At 61.2% G+C, this 15,522-nt stretch overlaps 2 protein-coding genes across 2 annotated transcripts; one reads left to right on the top strand and one right to left on the bottom strand.

Moving 5' to 3' along the window:
* Positions 1 to 606: 606 nt before the first annotated feature.
* Positions 607 to 4,916, top strand: LOC308043532 (intestinal-type alkaline phosphatase-like; the record flags this gene model as incomplete). The annotated part of the gene is made up of 11 exons (XM_080349689.1): positions 607 to 676; positions 1,232 to 1,348; positions 1,463 to 1,578; positions 1,829 to 2,003; positions 2,168 to 2,340; positions 2,544 to 2,678; positions 3,695 to 3,767; positions 3,853 to 3,987; positions 4,107 to 4,298; positions 4,437 to 4,547; positions 4,633 to 4,916. The coding sequence occupies 11 exons, from the start codon at positions 607 to 609 to the stop codon at positions 4,914 to 4,916; spliced, it is 1,581 nt and encodes a 526-aa protein (XP_080205815.1).
* An 882-nt stretch (positions 4,917 to 5,798) lies between these two features.
* On the bottom strand, positions 5,799 to 13,673 carry ECEL1 (endothelin converting enzyme like 1; the record flags this gene model as incomplete). Its single annotated transcript, XM_080350072.1, has 17 exons — positions 5,799 to 5,898; positions 6,139 to 6,215; positions 6,655 to 6,750; positions 6,948 to 7,013; positions 7,279 to 7,403; positions 7,486 to 7,553; positions 7,680 to 7,731; positions 7,897 to 7,955; positions 8,159 to 8,262; positions 8,736 to 8,810; positions 8,906 to 9,004; positions 9,157 to 9,379; positions 9,811 to 9,935; positions 10,279 to 10,371; positions 10,890 to 11,000; positions 11,151 to 11,219; positions 12,930 to 13,673. 17 exons carry the CDS (start codon positions 13,671 to 13,673, stop codon positions 5,799 to 5,801), a joined length of 2,286 nt encoding a protein of 761 aa, XP_080206198.1.
* Positions 13,674 to 15,522: the final 1,849 nt, after the last annotated feature.

Genomic DNA, 15,522 nt, shown 5'->3' with positions numbered 1-15,522 from the left:
CCAGCTCTCCACCCTGGGACCAGCACTGGAGGCACTGGGGTGAAACAGGCGATGAACATTGGGTGAAGGCATTGCATGTCCCTCCCAGCTTTGACAGGCACCAGGGTTCATACCCACCCAGGAAGGGCTGAGCAATGAACAAAGTTTTAGTCCATATCAGTGGATTTATTGCTCCATAAATTGCTGGGCAGAGATAATGTCTGCGCAGCGCACAATTGAACGCGGGTGCTCCTGATACCCCTCTTGCCCCAGGTCTGATGTTCAGGACTGCCTGTGGCACCCACAGCCAGGGCATCCCTCGATCTGGCACTGCAGTACCACAGCCAGGGCAGGCAACAACAATAGACAGGTTCTGCCCATCCTCTTGCCCCTCAACATCTGTATGCACCCCAAGTCTGTCCTTTCCCCCTCAGCAATAAGATGGTGTGCTCGAGGAGGTGCATGAGCCCAGCCCCGTGGCCTTTGTGCTGGCTGCCCAGCAGAACACCACACTATCAGAGACACGGTGAATCTCTGCATGCACCCTGTGATCCTGGTCCAAAGTCCCTCCCCTGATCTGCTAGAATTGTGGACACTGCCAGTGGCGTTGGGCTACCGGATCTCACCATGCAGCTCCTGGCACTGCTCGCCCTCTGCCTGGCCCTCTGGGCAGGGTCCAGCGCTGCTGTCATCCCAGGTGGGGACGAGAATGGGGACGGGTGCCCAGTCTGGCTGTAGTGGGTGCCAGGAAAGTGGGACATCCAGCAGGGCACGAGCCTGGCTGGGCACAGTGAGGGCTTGGGGAGGGAAGCAGTGCCTGCCTGGCTCTGCAAGGGTGGATAAGGGTTACCCTGCTTTTTTGAGGACCTTGATCCAGTTTTCTCCTGGAAGACCAGTTTCCTGCTTGTTTCTGGGCTGAGGGCTCTGGGGGCAGTGCCTATAGCCTCTCCTCAACCCGAATTTGGCTCCATCCCAGCTGCCAGGGAACTCCACCATCACGTCCCTTTTTGCTGCCCTAGCACCCTTGGGCCAGGCAGTGGGTCCAAGCCCGAATGGCCTTTCCCCACCCCAAAATGGACCCTGACTCACTGGGTCCCTGTCAGAGGAGGCCCCAGCATGAGGATGCCCAGGGAGTGAGTACCAGAGGGATGTGGGTGCCCCAGAGTCGATGTGGGTACCCCAGGGATGATGTGGGAGCCCCAGGGACGTGGGTGCTAACAAGCTGGGACTGACGGATGCTGCCTTGTCCCAGTGGAGGAGGAGAACCCGTCCTTCTGGAACAATCAGGCAGCCGCAGCCATCCAGGCCTCCTTCAACATCCAGCCCAGGATAAGAGAAGCCAAAAACCTCATCATCTTCATGGGGGATGGTGAGTCCCATTGACACCCGTGGTGGGCAGGCTGGTGTCACTGCTGCAGAAAGAGCTGGATGCAGCAAGGACAGCCAGTCCAGAGAGTGACCGGGACCTTCTCTCCTCACTCAGGATTCGGGATCCCCACTATGACAGCCACCCGCATCCTAAAGGGACAGCAGGAGGGACATCTGGGCCCTGAAACACCCCTCGCCATGGATACTTTCCCCTACGTGGCTCTGTCTAAGGTAAATCCCCACCACACTGTGCAGGGAGCACAGTGATTTTGGGCAGGGGACCAAAGCGCTGCTCATGGGGCTGCTGGCACAGAAGTACCCCAGGGATGCACTTATGGAGTGCACAGGGTCCCTGCCCATCCCACACTGGTCCTTGGGTAAGCAAATGGGCATGGCAAGGGGTGCAGGTGGAATGGAGGCCCCCTGCCTGCTGCTTCTGCCAACCACCCCCTGCCCTAAACTTGCTGCGTGTCCTTGGCAGACGTACAACGTGGACCGTCAGGTCCCCGACAGTGCAGGGACAGCCACAGCCTATCTCTGTGGGGTGAAGACCAACTACAGGACCATCGGGGTGAGCGCGGCTGCCCGCTACCAGCAGTGTAACACGACCTTTGGCAACGAGGTGATCTCGGTGCTGGCGCGAGCCCGCAAAGCCGGTAATGGGGGACACGGGGCAGCAGGGCTGGCCAGGCTGGGGGTATCCCACAGGGACAAGGAGCATCACACTGGGGGTGCTGCCCCACCATGAGGCTTTATGGTGGGGACCCCATGGCCTGCCCTGCTCACCCTTCATGGAGCCTCATGGGTGGGGGGATGGCAGGGAAGGCGGTGGGCATCGTGACGACTACACGGGTGCAGCATGCATCACCCTCGGGGACCTACGCACATGTGGTGGATCGCAACTGGTACGCGGATGCCAGCATGCCCGCGGAGTCTCGGAGCCAGGGCTGCAAGGACATCGCCTGGCAGCTGATCCACAATGTCGACATCAATGTGAGTTGCCTATATAATCATAGAATCATTTGGGTTGGAAGAGACCCTCAAAGGTCATCTACTCCAATCTCCCCTGCAATAAGCAAGGACATCTTCAACTAGATCAGGTTGCTCAGAGCACTGTGCATCCCACCGTGTCAGGGGAGGAGCAGGAGACCCTTCCTGGTCACCCCTGCTAATACTGCCTATTTTGTCCCCTCCAGGTGATCCTTGGGGGTGGTCGGATTTACATGACCCCTGCAGGAACACCGGACCCTGAGTATCCCAACTCTACTCTCATGAACGGGGTGCGCAGGGACGGGAATAACCTCATCAACATGTGGCTGGAGGCACGGCAGGTGGGTGACAGATGGTGGGATGGTCCTCTGTCCACCAGCCCCAGGCACAGGACTGGATATCCATTGACATCCATCATTCATCAATGACTTGGATGAGGGAATAGAGTGTACTCTATGCTGATGACATGAAGCTGGGAGAAGTGGCTGGCACACCAGAAGGCTATGCTGCCATCCAGAGACCTGGACAGGCTGGAGAGTTGGGCGGGGAAAAAAATTAATGAAATATAACAAGGGCAAGTGTAGAGTCTTGTATCTGGGTAGGAACAGCCTCAGGTTCCAGTATAAATTGGGGAATGACCTATTAGAGAGCAGCGTAGGGGAAAGGGACCTGGGGGTCCTGAGGACAGCAAGGTGACCATGAGCCAGCACTGGGCCCTTGTGGCCAGGAAGGCCAATGGTACCTGGGGTGGGTTAGAAGGGGGTGGTCAGTAGGTCAGAGAGGTTCTCCTGCCCCTCTACTCTGCCCTGGGGAGACCACACCTGGAATATTGTGTCCAGTTGTGGCCCCTCAGTTCCAGCAGGACAGGGAACTGCTGGAGAGAGTCCAGCGTAGGGCAACAAAGATGCTGAAGGGAGTGGAGCATCTCCCATGTGAGGAAAGGCTGAGGGAGCTGGGGCTCTGGAGCTTGGAGGAGACCGAGGGGTGACCTTATTAATGTTTACAAATATATAAAGGGTGAGTGTCAGGAGGATGGAGCCAGGCTCTTCTTGGTGACAGCCGATGGTAGGACAAGGGGCAATGGGTTCAAACTGGAACATAAAAGGTTCCACTTAAATTTGAGAAGAAACTTCTCCTCAGTGAGAGTGGCAGAGCCTGGCCCAGGCTGCCCAGGGGGGTTGTGGAGTCTCCTACTCTGCAGACATTCCAACCCGCCTGGACACCTTCCTGTGTAACCTCATCTGGGTGTTCCTGCTCTGGTGGGGGGATTGGACAGATGACCTTTTGAGGTCCCTTCCAATCCCTGACATTCTGTGACTGTGTGATTCTGTGACCAAACCCTGGGATTTGCTCACAGGGTGCCCGCTATGTCTGGAACAGGACAGAGATGCTGGCTGCTGCTGCTGACCCCAACGTGAACTATTTGATGGGTAACAAACGTCTCACATGCCGGGAACCAGCATCCACTAGGACACGTGCAGGTGCTGAGGCTATGCCCAACGTGTCCCCTCCCAGGTCTCTTTGAACCCATGGACATGACATATGATCTGGTGCGTGACCCCATCCTGGACCCGTCCATCTCCGAGATGACAGAAGCGGCCATCACCATCCTGAAAAGGAACCCCAATGGCTTCTACCTCTTTGTGGAAGATAAGTCAGGGCCGGTGTTCTCAGGGTGGGCAAGAGGGGGGAGTCCCACATCCCAGGGTGGGGGTAAGGGTTGGGGTGCTGCCGGCGGTCCCCAGCCCACCGTGGGTGTCCGTCTGCAGGCGGTAGAATCGACCACGGCCACCACGAAGGGGCAGCCCAGAAGGCGCTGACGGATGCGGTGGCGTTCGACCGGGCCATCGAACGGGCGGGCATCGTGACAGATGAGGCAGAGACCCTGACTGTTGTCACTGCCGACCACTCCCACGTCTTCTCCTTTGGTGGTTACACCCTGCGCGGCTCCTCCATCTTCGGTAAAGCTCTGCCCAGCTGCTGAGAGCACGACATGGCCCCGTGCTGGGCACTGCCAGCTCTGGGTGTCCTGGCTGCAGCCAGAGGGGTGACACGGGGGTTTCTTGGCTGATTCTTCCCCTCCATTGCCCCCTCCCCAGGTCTGGCCCCCAGCGAAGCTGCTGATGGGAAGAGCTACACGTCCATCCTCTATGGGAACGGGCCAGGCTACGTGAGAGGCAACCGGACTGCCGTGGATGAGGCCACAGCCAGTGAGTGCACAGAGACCGTGGCCGGGTGGTGGGACGGGGCTGGGTGTCCCTGCAGCTCCCCTCACCCGCTTCTCGCCCTCTCCAGTGAATTTCAACTACACACAGCAGGCGGCTGTACCCCTCATCTCTGAGACGCACGGTGGCGAGGACGTGGCCATCCTGGCCAAGGGCCCCATGGCTTACCTCTTCCACGGGGTGCAGGAGCAGACCTACATCGCCCACGTCATGGCGTACGCCGCCTGCCTCGAGCCCTACACCGACTGTCGCCAGCGCACCTCTAACACCATCTCTGCCGCCAGTGCCCGCGCTGTCCCCCTGCTCCTGCCCACCCTGCTCCTGCCCACTCTCCTCCTGCCCCTCTTCCACTGACCCCACGGGCCTGGGGCACCCCATGAGACCCCCTCCCCGTGGCTGCAGCACCCATAGGTGGCTGGCAGCTCTTTGGAGCATCCCTGGTCCTGATGCAGCAGCCATGCGGCACCAAACTCCAGACACAGGGGGACTCCAGACTCCTGCTCAGGGTGCTCAGTGGTTAATAAACGTGGGGTGTGACACTGGTGGGACAGAGCTGGGGATGCTTCCTGCTGCTGACAGTCCCCATGTGTCCCTCAGCCATTGCCTCATGCAAGAACCCGGCGTATTCAGTGGTTTATTGACAATAAACAGCAGCGAAAAATACAGCGGGTGTCTGTGTCCCTGTGCTCCTGAGGCAGGCTGGCATCGCCCGGCCCTGAGCCCAGCTGGTGTCGCCCACCTGCTGCTGGGACTGATGTGAGGACAGGACAGAGCTGGCCAGGGGTGCCAGGGTTGGCACTGGGCAGGGGAGTCTTTTGGCACAGGACAGCCCTGTGGCATCCCTGGTTCACTCTCTGTGGTAGAGGTGGGTGAAGGGTTTGGGGTGGGTGGACAGAAGAGGGGGTACACAGGTGCCTGAGGGGGTTGCCCTGCATTGCCTAGTTCCTCCATGGGGACTCAGCCCCCCTTAGTTTGCAGGAGAGGGGATAGGGTGGGGTTGGGCAGGAGGCAGCTGCCTCTGGGTGGGTGCTCATGCCCACCCCAAGTCTCTCCCCACTGCCTCCACCCCTCCAGTGGGTGCCTGTCTTTGGAGAGTGACCCCCTTCATCACCCAGGGTGCCCCCTTTCCCTGGAGAGTAGGGGGAAAGATGGGGGGAGGCAGGGATTGGGCACGGGGTGGCACATGGGCAGGGATGGGAACCGGGGGGTGCCAGGCTGCCAGAGAGGGGATTGGCCTCACCACACCGAGCACTTGTGCGCCGGGTTCATGGGTGAGTTCTTGGGGCAATGAAAAACCCGTCCGAACTCCTCAAACTGCGAGACGCTGCCCAGGACCCTGCCAGGAGAGGGGGACAACTCAGAGCCAGGCACCCCCTGCCCTCCCCACCGCTGCCATGCACCCCACTTGGGGCACCCGCTTACCCCAGCAGCACTCCAACCCTGTCCCCTGGGATGAGCACCCAGAGCTGCTGGTGTCAGCACCCCAAAGGGTGCCCACGTCACTTTGCACACCACCGCCAGCCATTGGGAAAGCTGGCACCCCCCGTCCTCCCCCCATTTCAGGGCCGGTTGGTACCTGTAGTGCTCTGGGGCGTGCTTGTCTGTCAGCACCTGCAGGTAGATGGACTGGGATCGTCGCTTAATGCACCAGTTCTGTGAGGAGAAAGGACCCCAAGGGTCAGTGGACGGGGCATCCCAGGTCCCAACACCCACCAGAGCCCACGATGGCCCTTCTGGCTGCTGGAGCACTAGGGCAGCGATGCCCTGGTTGTGTTTGTTATTGCAGGGTCTCCTGGGAACATGTGTGTGTGGTATAGAAGGGCTGGGAGAGCATAGGGGCATGTCTGTTATTGTAGGGTCTCCTGGGGTTGTGAGCTGCCTGGCTGCAGGAGCACATGCATTTGTTATCGTGTGGTGTCTGGAGGTGATGAGGGGGACACATTTGTCATTGTAGGATCACCAAGAGCAGCAAGGCTGTGCAGGCTGCTCCTTGCAGGGCTTAGCCCAGGACCCACTGATGGAGCTGAGCCACAGGACCCACAGAGTGCGACCCCACCCCAGTGCATGCCGTGTGGGGAGGGCAGGGGCTCACCTGGGCAAAGGCGATGAAGAAGAGCTGGTCGTGGGTGTATTTCAGGTGGTGCAGGGGGTGCTCAGGGCCGTGCTCCCGCACCCACTTCTGGTAGGCCTGGAGGAGAAGGGGTGCCCTCAGAACAGCCTGGGCACCCCTCAAGCCCCCAGCCCAAGCAGCATCATGCCCAGTCCCTGATACAGGGATCAAGGTGGGGATGGGGGGGTCTCCTTCCCATCCCGTGGGGATGGCATCAGCAGCCGCCCCATGGCCCTGCTGGGGCTGTGACAGCCTAGCGTGGAGGGGACACTTACGTAGTAGGCGAGTTTGAGCCCCCCCATGTCCGCAATGTTCTCCCCCAGCGTGTGTTTGCCATTCACCTGCAGAGAGAGATTAACAGAGTGAGCAGAGATGTTCCCCTCAGTCAGGCACCCCCCCTTCCCCACCCTGGCACCAAGGCTGTGCCTCAGTTTCCCCCACCCAGGGCCCTGAGGCATTTCCAGGTTGAGGTGTGATGAGTTGTTGGTCTCAGGGCAGGGCAGAGCTGTGCTCTCCTGCGGGCACCCAGCTCCAGCGATGGAGCAAGCAGGGTCCCTCCATGGGGCAGCGTGTACCTGGGCATTGCCCGCTGGGCAAGAGGCTCACCCGCTGGTTGTAGACGGTGAAGTTGTCATAGAGGTTGACAATACACTGCGCCTTCTTCAGGAACTTGCTGTACGACTTCTCCGTCCACCAGTGCACCAGGTTCCCGTGCCTGTCATACTGTCCTCCTGACAAGACCATCACCTCCACTGGTCACACCAAGGGACACCCACCCGCCTCCCGCCCTGGCACAGAACAGGGGTCACTCACCCCAGTCATCGTAGCCATGGGTCAGCTCATGCCCAATGATAGTGCCGATCCCACCGTAGTTCAGAGACCTATTGCGGGGGAGCAGAGGTGAGAGTGGAGGTCACGGTGCTGGCAGGGACATAGGTGGCCCCAGGACCTGGCACCCCCATACCCTACCCTGGCACCCCCCACGCGTGCTGCGGCCTCACACTCACTGTGGGAACTCTGGGTCGTAGAGGGTGGGCTGCAGGATGCCCGCGGGGAACACTGGGGACAAAGAAGAGCATTGCATTTGGGGGTGTCACCCTGCCTGGTGCCCACCTGCAGAATCCCCTGCCACCAGGTGACCCGGCACTGTGCCCCCCTGCTCGGGCTCTCCCCACACCCCCTGCCCTGGGGGTGCTGAGCCCCAGGGGCTGGACGATGCCTCACCCATCTGGTTCTTGTTGGGCAGGTAGTAGGCGTTCAGCGCTTGGGGAGGCAGCAGCCACCTGCAAGGAGAGACAGCGGTGCCAGGCTGCGGGGACACCAGGGGACACAGAAATGCCACCCCCTCACACAGCTGGCGGACACTCCTGGCTTGCCCTGTGCCTTCCTGCTTGCACCCTGTGGGGTACAACCAGGCATGGGACGTGGGGCATCGGTGGGGCTATGCAGTGCCCCCAGTAACCCCCCAGGGCAAGGGGATACCCACGCAGATTTGTCCACCTCCTGCCGGATCTTCTTCACCGAGAGCCTGATGCTGAAGGCAATGCTGTTGAGGATGTTCTTGAAGTAGGTCTTCTCATCCACATCAAACTGGGGGGACATGGCCCTGTCAGGGGGATGCCAGCCCCAAGGGTGTGAGGAGCAGGGCTGGGGCACCCCCGTGAGCTTTGGAGACTGAGGGTGCGGGGTTGTGGCCCTGGGCTAGATGTGGCGTGAGTGCGTCCTCATGCCCTGTTCTGTGTGCCCACGTGGGTGGCTGCACATGCGTCACCTCTGGGTCCCTGTGCCACACAGGGTTAGAGGCACCCTCAGCCCTTGCTGAGGATGGCAATGAGCTCTAGGTGGGTGCAATGTGGGGAAGGGGACGTCATCTAGGACCCCAGGGACAGCATGGCACTGCCCATGTGGCTGTGCAAGTGGTGGGCACAATGACCTACTAGGAGGTGGCTTGTTTTAAGGTAGCATTTACCCACCCTGGTGTTCACAGACCCTGAGGCAGGTGGGAGAACCACCTCTCCCCTCCATGTGTCCATACCCCTGGATGGCCCTGGGCCACCACTTGCCTCATACTCCTTGTCGATAGCCTCCGGCTTGAGGAGGAAATCGGGGTACCCGATCATCACCATCATGTACCGGAGCTGCGGGCAAAATGAGTAGCAGATAAGGCCCCCAATCCCCGTGCCCCAAGGCCATGGTGGAGGGAAGGGCAGGGGTTCATGCTGGGGGCCACTACCTTGGCCCTGGCTGCTCTCCTTGTCTCCTCGTCCATCCAGTCCAGCTCGTCTAGGCGCTGGTCCAGGATGTATTTGATGTCCTCCACCAGCTGCTGCACCTATGGCAGGTCATCACAGGTGCTGGCACAGCACCCTCACCACCTATCACTCTGCCAGCCGGTCCTCAGGGGAGTGCCGGGTGGTGGCAGACACCTCAGCAAGGGGACAAGGGGGACACAGTGGCTTCATGTCCACAGGCAGCGTCACCTACCTTGGCTTTGCTGGCAGAGGAGAAGTGCTCCTCAACAAAGAGGGCACCCAGGGCCATGCCGAAGTGCTTGTTGGCCTGGCTCAGGCAGATCTTGCCTGGCTCGAGCTGCTTCTCATTGCCCTCCATCTCCTTGGAGAGCTCGTGGATGGCGTCGCGGAAGGGGGTGGAGAGGTGCTCACTCAGCACCACCACAATGCGCCACAGCATGTAGTTGTGAAGAATCCTGGTAGTGGGGGACAGGATCAGGCTCCCCCCAACACTGGGCATGTCCCCAGGCACATGGGGAGTGTGGGGACCCTGTGCCTGGGTAGGGGCACTGCTGCCTGGGGACCAGGCAGGCCATGGGGGTGATCATGTCCTGTGGGGGCTCAGGGATGGGCTGGCATCATATCCCTCCCTGCTGTGTGATGAGTCTGGTGACATCTAGCATGGGGGAGTCTCAGCAGGTGGCTGGTCACAACCAGGGTGCTGTGGGGCCCACGACAGTGACCTCTTCCAGGGGCTTTCCCAGGAGGCCCCCTCCCCAGCCTGGTCTCCCCAGGAGGGTGGCGATGGTGGGGGGACCAGCTGCAGCCAGCCTGTGCCCACCCCATTGCAAGCCCCCTGCCAGGCTGGGAAAGGTGCAGGGGCTGGGGGATGCCAGCCCCCCCTCACCTGCTGGGTGTCACACGGATGAGGTCGGACACCTTGTGCATGTAGTCGCTGGCCAGCAGCACCACCTCCTCCTCCTCTGAGAAGTTGTCATGGAAGATGCGGTCCAGCAAGCGCTTCCACTTGAGCTGCCAGGATGAGCACCGTCGAGGGAAGGCGAAGGACACCCACCAGCTCCATGCCACCATGAAGGAAACTCCATCCAGGCTTTCCAGCCTCCCACCAACCCTTCCCACCCAGGTACGTGCATCATGATCAAGCGGACTCGTATGGTTGGGAGCAACGAGGATATTTCTGGGGACACTGGGGTATTGTGCTGGGGCTTGTGCTGGCTTACCCAGGGTGCAGGCTGGCCCTGGGGATGTGGGATTGGCAGCAAGAGGGAACATGGAGCAGGGAGACAGGGACAAGTGTGGCATGCAGGGCAGATGGTGGATATAGGGTGGCAGGCTGGGTATCAGGGTTACTCACCGTCGGGGTGATGCGCTGCAGCTCACCCAGGGTCACTTTGTGGTACATGCTGCTGACATCCCTCCGCACGTCATCGTACTCAGACACTGTGATCTGCACGGGGCGGGCACAGCTGTCACCATCCCGCTGCCTGCCTTGGGGGGTGGCCCAGGGACGGGCACAGGTCTGGGGCAATAGAGGCTGCTGACCCACAACCCTCCCATCTTGCTGTCAGTGGGGCCCTGAGGGCTGCACTTGATGTCCTCAAGGAGTTGGGGTACCCATGGGCTGGGCATAGGGGTCCCCCAGAATTGGGCATTGGGTCGTCAAGGGTCTGGAGTGGGTTGCCAAGGACTGGACAGAGGGCTCTCCAAGGGCTGGACAGGTTGTCCCAAGGGCTGGGACAGGGGATTCCCAAGATGTTGGGACTGCTCTGCCATGGAGACTTCAAGGGGCTGAGATCTTCAAGGGCTTCAAGCATGAAGGTCCCCAAGGGCTGGGAGCAGAGGTTCCCAAGGGGATGGAGATGGGGTCCTGGAGGACCAGGCATGGAGATTCCAAAAGTTCTGTGACTGGGGTGCCCAAGGGCTGGGCGGGGGCACCCTAGCGCCCAGGACAGGTGTCCCCCTCACATTGGCGAGGTGCTGCTCCAGCTGCAGGATCTCCTGGGCCTTCTGCTCCACATGCTCAGCCCCCAGGAGGGTGAGTAGCCGCTCCATGAACACCCGGTAAGCAGCCAGGATCTGTGCCAAGGAAAGGGACACTGAGTGCCACCCACAGGCACCCCAGCCCCAGATCTGATGATGGTGGGGCACCCTCCATCTGCCACCCTTGCTGGGTGCTGCTCCCTCTCCTTGTGTCCCCATGCCAGCAGCATCGGTGGCCACCCTCACCTTCTCACTCTCTTCATCCTGCCCCAAGTAAAGAGTCCGTTCTGGCAGCGTCAGCCCATCCTGGTCGATCTGAGGGGAGATGGGGACAGTAGGTGAGGAATGGGGGGCTGCTGTGCTGAGCAAGGTGCACCCCCAGCCTGCCCTGGCAAGGCACCCTCTGCCTGCCCCATATCGTAGGGTGTCCTGGTGACTCAGGATCTGTGGGATGGCAGCATGGAGGGTCAGCCCTGGGCTACCCTGTAGTTATAAGCACAGCCTCTAATGCAGGGGTGTCAAACCCATTTTCACGGCGGGCCACATCAGCCTCGTGGTTGCCTTCAGAGGGTCGAATGTAATTTTAGGACTGTATAAATGTAGAAGTAATTAAATTTATACAGTCCTAAAATTACATTCGACCCTCTGAAGGCAACCACGAGGCTGATGTGCCACTCGGTGAAAAGGAGTATGACACTTCTGCTCTAATACATACATATACCTGAACACACACGTGTAAACAACAGACACGTATGTCTGTAACTCACTGCTCATGACACACACCTGTGCATCCTCACCTCCCACCTCCCTACACATGCACCACCTAATTTTCCCCCCTTTCCATGCACACCCCCCCACCTTTTCTCTCTGACTCCTCCACCCTACCATGTCCTGCCGCACCAGCCCCCCCATGTGCACACCCACATGTACCCCCAGCCTTTTTCCACACCCTCTCCCCTCACCCCCCGTTTGGTTTCCCACAAAGGCACTGCCACACATACCCGCCCCTCCCCAGCCTCCTCCGGGCACACACACACCCCTGATACCAGCCCTGTCACACCCACCTGCCCCCACTCCCCCGCCACACCCCACGCACACCTGCACCTCCCACTCAGCCTCACCCCCCTCCACGCCGTTCCCTGTGACACTCGCTCCCTCTAGTGTACACACGCGTGGCCACCAGCACGGCCTCGCACATCCCTCGCAGCCCCACCAGCTCACAGCTCATCCCCTCAACTGTGTCCCCCCCAGTGCCATCACCATCCCCAGCACCTTGTCCCCACCATGCCACCATGTCCCCACTGCACCCACATCCCATGTCCCCTCCACGCCCACCCCACCATGTCCCCCACTGCTGTGCCATCCATCATGGCCCTCCATGTCCCTCACTGTGCTCACCTTGGCATCCCCACCAGGTCATTGCTGTCCCCCCACCATGTCATTGCTGTCCCCCCACCATGCCCACCACCACACTCCCACAGCCACTGAGGGTGCTTGAGGCTTGGACACCCAGAAAAAGCCCTGATGACACTGTAGGATGAGGGACATGGGCTGGCAGGTGTGGGGAAGGCTGACAAAGCCATGGGCAGATGCCCTGGCATCCTGGCACAGTGCTGTGGCGCTGGCGGGCAAGCTTCGGTCACCATCGAGGCTTTTCCCTCTGTATACAGATGGCAGCCAGGATGCCAAGGTGAGGGGCTTGGCTGTCAGCACTCCAGACACCCTGGTGTCCTGCTAGGCTGCCTGCAGCAGCCAGGTGGGCTGAACTGCCCTGCCCGTGTCCTCAGCCTTGTCCCTGAGGTTGTCACCCTCACCCCAGGGCAGCCTGATGCAGATGTCCCATACTGGGGAGATGATGGTGTCCTCAGGGACAGGGGCTGTCCCCAGCCCAGCAGCTTGCTGCAGCCAAGCCCACACACAGGGCAAGCGCCCAGCGCCACCACAACAGGGACGGTGTCACTGGGGGGTGTCACCAGCACAAGCAGGTGGCAGCGGGGAGCAGCCCTAGGGACAGGGTGCCCTCACCCGGATGACGTAGCGGGAGGTGTTCCTCTCGTCCAGGCTGACGGTGAGGGAGAAGAGCACAGCGGCACTGTAGACCCCCTGTGTCTTGTAGAGCAGCTCATTGAGGTCCCCACGGCCTGGGGGGGCATCCCAGCCACCGCACTCCCCGATGACCTCCAGCATGGGTCGCGGGCCCAGCCGATCGATCTCAGCCCGGTCCAGGCACGAGCGGAAAAACTCCTTGACCTTCCTCTCGGCCGAGGTGAGGGCTCGACGCCGCACCGGGCGGCTGAGCAGCGCCTGCAGCTTGGCCTCGTTCTGCTCAGCGATGGCTCCGATGGTGCCGTACACCAGCTTGTCCTCGGGAATGCCGTGCCGCCGGAGCCAGCCACCGCAGGCGAAGGAATAGAAGTCCTGGCAGGGATCGATGGTGGCATCCATGTTCGCGCTGAGGAAGCGAGATGCCCGCAGGAAGGCCTTCTTCTCCTGGCACCCCTCCAAGCAGTAGCTGTCCCCTTCAGCAGCCAGGTACTTGAGGACCAACATACACGTCAAGATGACGCAGAGCCCAGCAGCGAACACCAGCCCCGAGAGCAGGCAGACCTCCCGGCGGCTCCAGCGCGGCAGCCCCCCCCGGCGCTTCTTGGCCCCGGTGCCCAGCTGGAGGGTGAAGCCGTTGGGCAGGGTCCCGCTCCGGTACTTGCTCACATACTTCACCTCCTGAAACTCATCATAGTGGGCCGTCAATGAGTAAGTCTTCTCCATGGCCGGGTACTGGGCTCCCCACAGGCAGCACGGGTGGAGGGAGCTCAGGGCAGGTGGGGGACAGGTTTGGGTGCCCCACGGTTCATGCTGAAGGCATGCCCACAGTGGGGTGGTGGTGGAGGGTGCCTGGCTGTGTCAGGAAGATCCTGGAAAAGGCAGAGGAGGTGGTTGAGGGGGGTTTTGGGAGGAGCAAGGATTCGGGGGGGCGTTTGTTTCTTGCCGTCATCACCACCTACGTTGCCAGCTCTGCCTGTATGCCCTGCTGGTGTCACTGGGACTGTGCCCAGTACTAGGAGCTCAGTGGCATCTCTACCCTATGTCCCCTCTGCCAGTCCCTCTGGTCACAAGACAGGGTCCTGCCTGCATGACCCAGGCAGGTTTCAGCCACTGACACAGCTCCATCCCACATACCCCACACCCACCCAGCAAAAGCACCCACGCCGAGTGGGCATGGGGGGTGGTCCAGTGAGCCCAGCCTCATGCCGCATCAGGAGAGCCCTTCCCAGCCTGGGGAAGCCACAGGGCTGTCAGTCCCTTTGGGTGGGGTACAGAGGAGGGTGAGCAGCTTGCCAAGAGTGGCTTTGGGTAGATTTATGGGGCAAGGCATTGGGTTGGGGTGTTGCAGGTTGGATCAGGTTGCATGGCCCTGCACCGCGTTGTGTTGCGTTGTACCGTGGTGAGCGGCGTTGCATTGTGTTGGGTTGGGTCGTGGTGCACCGTGTTGCATTGCGTTGTGTCAAATTGTGGTGCGGTGCATGATGCATGTGCAAAGTTAATTCCGGTCTGGGGGGGCGAAACCTGGACACCACAGACATCTCAAAGCAAATCCCCCCCCACCATCCATCCAACCCTCTAGCTGGTGCCTGATGGGCACAGATTTCTGGCTGGGGTGCTGTGCCAGGGAGGAAAGGGTCTGGCCAAGGGATAAGGAGGGTGGGGGCATAGATATGTTGTGGGGGGATGCTTCAAAAGGGGACCCCAATCCTTGCTCAGTTCAGAATGGCATCTGGATTTGCAGATGGGGGAGGACACGCTGGGGACAAAGAGCTGCTCGGGAGGTGGCTGGTATCCCCGTGGCTGTGCCCCCCAAGCCCCGCAGCCCCTATTCCCTCTGCAACTTGGGCAAAGTTGTGCCCCGGTGCCGCAGCCCGGCATTGCTCGAGCCGCGGAGCTGCCGCCGCCGCCGGAAAGTTTGCGGGGCCGGCAGCGGGCACGGTGCGGCGCGGCGGGGCGTGGGGTGGGCGGGGGGGCTGCCTGGGTTGCTGCGGCGGGGCTGCCCGGCGTCTTCGGGAGATGCTGCCCGCGATGCTGCCCAGGATGCTCGGGAGCGCCCGGGAACACTGCCCAGGATGCTCGGGATGTGCTTGCCGGGATGCTCGGGAGGTGCTTGCCGGGGTTCTCGGGAGGTGGTCGGGAGGTGCTCACCGGGGTGATACCCGTGGTGCTCGGGGGATACTTGAAGGTTTCTCGGGGGATGGTCTAGGGTTGCTCGGGGGATGCTCGGGAAGTGCTCCCCGGGATGATGCCCGGGATTTTCGGAGGATGCTCACGGGGTGCTCCCCGGTAGGCTCAGGGAGTGCTCCCCGGGCTGCTCGGGGGATGCTCACCGGGCTGCTCACCGAGGTACTCGGAGGTGGTCAGGGGATGTTGCCCGGGATGCTGCCCAGGATGTCCGCGGGTGCTCGGGGTTCCCTCACCGCTTGCTCACCGAGGCACTTGGGGGATGCTCCTGGGATGCTCGGGGGACGCTGCCTGGGATGCTCGGGTACGCTCCCGGGATGCGCGGGGGATGCTCCGGGGTGCTCACCGGCTTGCTCGGGGGATGTCAGCAGGCTGCCCGGGGTTGCTG

The sequence above is a fragment of the Nesoenas mayeri genome, assembly GCF_963082525.1.
Source record: "Nesoenas mayeri genome assembly, chromosome: 9".
In the NCBI taxonomy this organism is placed as follows: domain Eukaryota; kingdom Metazoa; phylum Chordata; class Aves; order Columbiformes; family Columbidae; genus Nesoenas; species Nesoenas mayeri.
This window is presented reverse-complemented; position numbering and strand designations above follow the sequence as displayed.